The sequence below is a fragment of the Triticum aestivum genome, chromosome 7D (assembly GCF_018294505.1).
Source record: "Triticum aestivum cultivar Chinese Spring chromosome 7D, IWGSC CS RefSeq v2.1, whole genome shotgun sequence".
In the NCBI taxonomy this organism is placed as follows: domain Eukaryota; kingdom Viridiplantae; phylum Streptophyta; class Magnoliopsida; order Poales; family Poaceae; genus Triticum; species Triticum aestivum.
In genome coordinates, this window is record NC_057814.1 from 101,220,362 (window position 1) to 101,228,305 (window position 7,944).

Sequence of the window (7,944 nt, forward strand, 5' to 3'; positions counted from 1 at the left end):
TATCATGCTACCAACTCCTGTTTAGAAGCAGAAATGTATCTGGAGTGCAATTACCTCCTCTAATTCGTTTGTGTAATCAAATATATGCGATTACTTCTAAAAGAACACTTTTCAGGGCAGAAAGCAATCTCTACACTTTTTAAGGCGGAAGAAAGCAACCTCAGCGGCTCAGCCCTCAGCCCCTCGCAGTGTTAAAACGAACCAAAATCAGTGTGAACACGAGCCTGGCGTTCGTTGACACCTACCGATCCAAGCGCACGCCCGTGTGGGAACTTGCACTGTTCACCGCCCGTCCGCGGATACTCCTACGTGCGTGTGAACTGCCGCGTGTGGACGTATTTCCCGTGTCGCGTCCGCCCCCACACCCGCACCCGCACTCACTGCGGCAACTACCAACGCAGCGCCCACAACAGAGGTCGGCACCCCCCGCTCCCCCTTAGCCTTGACTGCCCCCTCCCTCCTTCTATTTCTCTCTCTCTCTCTCCCATGCGTGTGCCAGTGCGGCAGTGCCACCACCTCTCTCTCCCTCTCCCTCTCTCTCGCCGTGTGGTCCATGGACGCTCCAGCCCAGTATTAGCGCAGCCACGGCGCTAGTGCCGCTCCCGGCCTCCATTTCCCGGGCGCCTGAGATCCGCGGGGGCGCCGGCCGCCTGCTCCTGCTGCTGGACGGTACGCGCTCATCTCCCTCCTCGCTCCCCTGTGCTCGCTCTCCACTCACTGGGTCGTGTTAGTTTCCGCTTTCGCTGTGGCTGGAATATTCGTTTCTGTGGAACCGCCAGCCGATGCTTTGTCTGTTCATCCCTGGGCATGCCTGGCGTCCTTGTAGGGCCATTCCCTTCACATCAGTTCTTGATTCTTGGTTCTTGGTTACATAGCGGGCTTCTGCATTTTCGTCAGAATCTGGCCCCGATTACGATTACGAAGCAATGCCAGGGACCAGGGAGCAAGCTAGTGGTATGCCGCTGGTTCTTCCTTGCCCACTGAAACTGTTCTGTGGGTAAAATCAAGGTCGGTGGTTTCCCCGGAGATGCTTCTGGGCTGGCTCCCCTACCTATTCGGCGGAAATTAATTAGCGGAACAAGGGTTGGAGGTTAGGCCTGAAGTCTGAACAATCGATAGAGCAGAGCATTCCGGAGCGCCCATTTTCTCAACTCAAATGTCGAATTAGATGTGTGCAAATTACAAAACCAACAAATTACTAGGTGCTCAACACTAATTTCGTCTGCCAGGGAGGAGCTGTGATTCAGCATCATCTATTCTCCCCTCGGATCAGAGTTATCATTTCTGAACCTCTTTGGGAAACTTGTTTTGAGTAGCTTTCACTGAAATAAATGAGTTAGCCAGGAGAGGGTAGTAGCAAAAACATGGGCTGTCGGTGCTTTTGGCGTCGTCCTGGGTTTTGCTTCTCTGGTCCACCTAAACTTGTCTAAACTACAAACTGGTTCTCCAGTTGATGGTGATTTGATTCTCAAAAAAAAAAGGTTGATGGTGATTTGCGGTCTGACTTCACATGCTCTCTCAGTTTATTGTTCAACTTGCAATATTCCGCGCGTTTGCGTTGCTACGCTGCCATAGTGCGTATGTTGATGGTGCTTGGTGGTCTGACTTTACAGGAATTTATTATCGAGCCTGTCGAATGTTCCACGCATTTGCGTTGCCGCACTACAATACATATGTTGAAACTGAGCGGCTTTTGTTATACAATTATAGTGTCCGTAATTGATGAAAATATAATTGGATTTCCAGCTATTTCCCCATTTGTTTCTCTGTTTATCATGAGAATTTCGGACCACTTCGACTCAGCGCAACTAGAAGTTTAAGCACTCTTCTTCCCACAAAAAGAAAATAAACACAATAAAAAATATATTAGTTACACGTATTCTTTGCAGATGACATCAACTTTTTCAGTATCCATGAAGAAAATACTCCCTCCGTTCCTAAATACTTGTCTTTCTAGGCATTTCAAATGACTATCACATACATCCGTATGTAGACATATTTTAGAGTGTAGATTCACTCATTTTACTCCGTATGTAGTCACTTGTTGAAATGCCTAGAAAGACAAGTATTTAGGAACGGAGGGAGTATTAATTTAATGACGTCCTAGCAATTGCCAACTTGGGCCTCAATTTAATGGACACCGATTCTTACTAATAGCCTCAGTTTCCTCGGAAAAAAGAAATTATCTCACCTATAAAATCACCTCAAAGTTTTTGTTTGAAAGACATTTTTTAACAACAAGCTGTAGGGGAAGCCCTGACAGTAAAATTATTTTCGTTTGAATAATCGACAGTATAATAAATAGGAACCCAGATTCGAGTCTAGGAATGCTTGCACCTATGTGGTGGGTTGTTCGAGGTTCGGGATGGTTGGAGGGACCTCATGGATATGACCACAACCCTTAGATATTACTACCTCCGTACCAAAATATAAGACATTTTTGTAGGCTACTTTAGCCTACAAAAACGTCTTATATTTTGATACGGAGGTAATATTTAGTAGTAACATATATTTATGCTGAAAAGAGATAGGAGCCATAAACCATGAAACCTAACTCGCAGTTTTTTGTTTTTCAAGAGAAAGCTCTTGTTAGGATGTACACCATTTTTTTTACAAATAACTTGGAGTGTCCATGGTATACTAGGCCATAGCACATAGCGTAATTCCTTCTAAAGTATGAGAAGCCTGACCCTGGATTGCAAAATTTGCTGCCATTTTTGTGCTCAGGATGTAATATCTGCGAGACAATTCTGGGCATCGATTGTTTCGTTTCCTATCAGTTTGAGAAAACATACAATCTTCTGCTAACTTCTTTATGAACTTTTGCAGGAACGGAATGGGGCTTGTATTGTGGCATTCATTGTTTCTCTTCTTATGTTTGGTTTCCTCGTCATGGAGTTTGAATTCAGATGGTCGTGCCCTTCTTGCTCTGTCCAAAAATCTCATATTGCCTAGTTCCATAAAGTCAAGTTGGAATGCTTCTGATACAACCCCATGTAACTGGACTGGAATTAGTTGTGATAAAAGGAACAATGTGGTTTCTCTTGACCTAACATTGTCTGGAGTTTCTGGTTCACTAGGAGTTCATATAGGGCTTCTAAAGTACATAAAAGTCATCAATTTGCCGAGCAATAACATATGTGGTCCAATCCCCCAAGAATTGGGCAATTGTAGCATGCTTGAACAGTTGGATGTTTCCGGGAACTTCCTTTCTGGTGAAATACCAGAATCGCTTGGCAACCTCAAAAAACTATCATACCTCTCGTTGTACAATAACTCCCTCAGTGGGGAAATACCAGAGGGGTTGTTCAAGAACCAGTTTCTGCAGGACGTGTTCCTCAATGAGAATAAACTCAGTGGTTCTATCCCTTCATCAGTTGGTGAAATGACAAGCCTTAGATCATTTTGGTTGACGCAGAATGCATTATCTGGAGGTCTGCCAGATTCAATTGGCAACTGCACCAAGTTGGAGGAGCTCTATCTGCTGGATAATCGGTTGAGCGGGAGCCTTCCGAAAACCTTGAGCTATGTCAAAGGACTGAAAGTTTTAGATGCCACTGGAAATAGCTTCACCGGAGAGATTGATTTCAGTTTTGAGAACTGCAAGTTGGAGAAATTCATATTCTCGTTCAATCAGATGAGGGGCGGTATTCCAGCGTGGCTAGGTAATTGCAGTAGCTTGACAGAACTTGCACTTGTCAACAACAGTTTCTCTGGCCAAATTCCGCCTTCTCTTGGCCTATTGAGCAACCTCACCTTGCTTATGCTTTCTCAAAACTCCTTGTCTGGCCCAATCCCTCCTGAGATTGGTAATTGTCGGTTGCTGGAGTGGCTAGAGTTGGATCATAACATGCTGGAGGGCACTGTTCCTAAAGAGCTGGCTAATCTGAGACACTTGCAGAAGCTCTTTCTTTTCGAGAATCGCCTGACCGGGGAGTTTCCTGAGGGTATTTGGAGCATCCGGTACCTTCGAAGTGTTCTTATTTACAGCAATGGTTTTACTGGGAAGCTACCTCTTAAGTTAGCTGAATTGAAGTTATTGGAGAACATCACATTGTTCGATAATTTCTTCACTGGAGTCATACCCCTGGGTTTGGGTGTTAATAGCCCTTTACAGCAAATTGATTTCACTAACAACAGTTTTACCGGTGGAATACCTCCGTACATTTGTTCAAGGAAAAGACTCAGGGTGTTGGTTTTGGGTTTCAATCTTCTGAATGGTAGCATCCCATCCAATGTTGCAGACTGCCCAGGCTTGCAACGGATCATTCTCAGAAACAATGATCTTACTGGGCCCATTCCACATTTTAGAAACTGTGCAGCTCTGGGCTATACAGATTTCAGTCATAATTCTTTAAGTGGAGATATTCCAGCAAGCTTGGGCAAATGCATAAATACTACAATGATAAACTGGTCAGCAAACAAACTTGTTGGTCCAATACCACCTGAAATTGGAAACTTGGTGAATTTGGGAGTTCTTAACCTCTCACAAAACAGTCTCCAGGGTGCACTTCCAGCGCAGGTTTCTAGTTGCTCCAAGCTGTATATTCTGGATTTGAGTTTCAACTCTCTGCATGGTTCGGCACTCACGACAGTAAGCAGCCTGAAGCTTCTCGCACAACTACGGTTGCAGGAGAATAAATTCAGTGGGGGCTTACCTGATTCTCTTTCGCAGTTGGTTATGCTTCTTGAGCTGCAACTTGGTGGCAACATTCTTGGAGGCAGCATCCCTTCGTCGTTAGGAAAGTTGATCAAACTCATTGCATTGAATCTCAGCAGCAACGGACTGGTGGGTGATCTTCGAACACCATTGGGCAATTTGGTGGAACTGCAAAGTTTAGATTTGTCAGTTAATAACCTCACTGGAGGTCTTGGCGCATTAGGAAGTCTACATTCATTGCATGCCTTGAATCTTTCCTATAATAGGTTCAGTGGACCAGTGCCAGAATATCTTCTGAAATTTCTGAACTCCGCACCAAGCTCTTTTAATGGAAATTCGGGTCTCTGTATCTCTTGCCGTGACAGTGATTCTTCTTGCAAGAGATCTAATGTGCTGAAACCTTGTGGAGGATCAGGGAAAAAAGGAATAAAGCGTCGATTCAAGGTTGCTCTTATTATTCTTGGTTCATTGTTCATTGGAGCAGTAGCGGTACTTATCCTCTGCTGTATCCTTCTAAAGAATCGAGATTCGAAGACAAAAAGTGAGGAGACAATCAGTAATTTGCTTGAAGGCTCTTCTTCTAAATTGAATGAGATCATAGAAAAGACAGAAAACTTTGATGACAAGTATATCATAGGCGCAGGTGCTCATGGGACTGTGTACAAGGCAATATTGAATTCAGGGGAGGTCTTTGCTATAAAGAAGCTTGCGATTTCCGCGCGCAGCAGTTCCTACAAAAGCATGGTCAGAGAACTGAAGACGCTTGGTAAAGTTCGGCACAGGAACTTGATAAAGCTGAAAGAATTTTGGGTGAGAGGCGACTCTGGGTTCATACTGTATGACTTTATGGAGCATGGTAGCCTCTATGATGTCCTGCACAGGATCCGGACGCCGAGTCTGGACTGGAGCATGCGCTATAACATAGCTCTTGGAACTGCCCATGGTCTGGCATATCTTCACCATGACTCTGTCCCTGCGATCATTCATCGAGATATTAAGCCGAGCAACATATTGCTGAACAAGGACTTGGTGCCGCGCATCGCAGATTTCGGCATAGCGAAGATCATGGATCAGTGTTCAGCTGCTCCACAGACCACCGGGGTCGTCGGCACAACTGGATATATGGCACCAGGTATGCATGATGCAAACCATTTCTTGATAGTGAATTGTATTCCATTTCATGAGTTTTTAGTGACAGACTGATACCTGACAGCAGTGTGGTCTCTTGCAGAGCTGGCATTTTCCACCAGAAACAGTATCAAGACCGACGTGTACAGCTACGGCGTTGTCCTGCTCGAGCTGATAACGGGAAAGACGGCAGTGGATCCCTCGTTCCCGGAGAACATGGACATTGTCGGCTGGGTGCCCCACGCCCTGAACGGCGCTGAGCAGATCGGGCCCGTCTGCGACCCGGCCCTCCTGGACGAAGTGTACAGCACTGTCGAAATGGAGGAGGTGCGCAAGGTCCTGCGCCTGGCCCTCAGGTGCACGGCGAAGGAGCCGAGTCAACGACCGTCCATGGTCGATGTCGTGAAGGAGTTGACTGACGCGAGGTTTGCGGGCATCCCTTCATCGTCGAAGCAGGGGAAGCCTGGCTCCTCCTCCGGCGGCGGCTCTTCTTGACTGCAGTAGTAACATTTGTGACCTGAGCTTTTGCACAAGTGTGTATATAGTCTATTGTGTGAAACGTAGAATGTACAGTCAGATTCATGGGCTAGGTTCTGACTGTAGTCTAGTCTAGGCTGGTAACTGAGTTTTGATGATTGGTGTGGTGATTTCTAACTGGATGCTCTGTGTGTAACTGCGTGTGTGCCTGGGAAATCATGTGGCTGGATGGATGGGGCAGATTTGCCTTTCTGCCTGTCTTTGGCTGAATATATGAAAGGGGGGAAATCGTCAGCCTCATCTTGGCATCTGTCCACAGAATTTCATTGTCTTCGCTGTTTTGTCAAACGCAACTTTGCTGTAGTGCTACGTACGTAGATGTCAAGTGAATCTCATGTAGCGGTGTGAAGATCAGGCGTTCCTGGCCATACCGATCTCGTCGAATGGCGGGATTGGGTTTGGGCGGGCGGCCTCCTGGGGTTCCCCGAGCGAGAGCACCGCGTAGCCGCCGCTAGGTATGGCAGCCGGGTGCGGAGCCGCCGGCGCCGAGGGAGGGGGGAACGCGGCGGGGCCAGGGGAACGACATCGATCTGTTCCCTTCCCTGGAACTGGAAGCCGGGGACGGGTGCGGTAGAACCGTAGTACTGCTCGGCGTGGGACTTGTGTTTGAATTTGAAGTGTCAAGTGTATGAGGTAGAAACATATATTTTTTTAATTTTGTGTTTATGATGTGAAATTTAATTTTAAATGGGGGTTTGGGAATCTGCTAAAAAGTGCAACCTGAAATCCCTAAAATCTGTAGGGTTTACTCCTGAAATGGTTTTAGGGTCTCCCATTTTAAGGAATTTGCCGGAGTTGCTCCTAGGAGCGTAGTGTTTTTTTAGGGGAATAACGATTCTTTATTCAAATAAGTTGGGAGGAATCGTTACAATATCATGATTCATGTTGTTGAATGAACCAAATATGTCTGCCCATGTCTAAAGACAAGGAAAACCACCAGAGCTTTGGGGCGGCTCCCTTGGTCTGTGCTACTTTTTTCTTTTCTTTCATTTAGTGTTTGTTGAGTTGTGCCCTTAGCAAAACCTACTGTACTTTGCATGTGCACTCCTTGTGTGTGTGATGTTGAAAGGATCGATATAGTTGACTAGAGGGGGGGGGGGGTGAGTAGGCAACTACAAATTTTTAGCTTTTCTTTACCAATTTAAACATTGCATCAAAGTAGGTTGTCTAGATATGCAACTAGGTGAGCAACCTATGTGTGATGCAACAACACCAAGCGCACAAGCAAGCAAAGGATATAACACAAAAAGATTGCACAAGTAAAGGCACGAGATAACCAAGAGTGGAGCCGGTGAAGACAAGGATGTGTTACGAAGTTTCTCCTTTTGAGGGGAAGTACGTCTCCGTTGAAGCGGTGTGGAGGCACAATGCTCCCCAAGAAGCCACTAGGGCCACCGTATTCTCCTCACGCCCTCACACAATGCGAGATGCCGTGATTCCACTATTGGTGCCCTTGGAGGCGGCGACCGGAACTTTACAAACAAGGTTGGGGCAATCTCCACAACTTAATTGGAGGCTCCCAACAACACCCCGAAGTTTCACCACAATGGAATATGGCTTCGCGGTGACCTCAACCGTCTAGGGTGCTCAAACACCCAAGAGTAACAAGATCCGCAAGG

General features: G+C 46.3%; 1 protein-coding gene across 2 annotated transcripts; it reads left to right on the top strand.

The window, feature by feature from the left end:
- The first annotated feature begins 437 nt into the window (after window positions 1-437).
- LOC123165553 (receptor-like protein kinase) lies at window positions 438-6,563 on the top strand. 2 transcript variants are annotated; one of them, XM_044583221.1, is made up of 4 exons: window positions 438-669; window positions 2,830-4,594; window positions 4,676-5,792; window positions 5,892-6,563. In XM_044583221.1, the coding sequence occupies exons 2-4, from the start codon at window positions 2,837-2,839 to the stop codon at window positions 6,281-6,283; spliced, it is 3,267 nt and encodes a 1,088-aa protein (XP_044439156.1). In that variant the 5' UTR covers window positions 438-669; window positions 2,830-2,836; the 3' UTR covers window positions 6,284-6,563. The 2 variants fall into 2 exon arrangements, with proteins under 2 accessions (XP_044439156.1, XP_044439155.1); XM_044583220.1 differs by having other exon boundaries at window positions 439-669; window positions 2,830-5,792.
- Window positions 6,564-7,944: the final 1,381 nt, after the last annotated feature.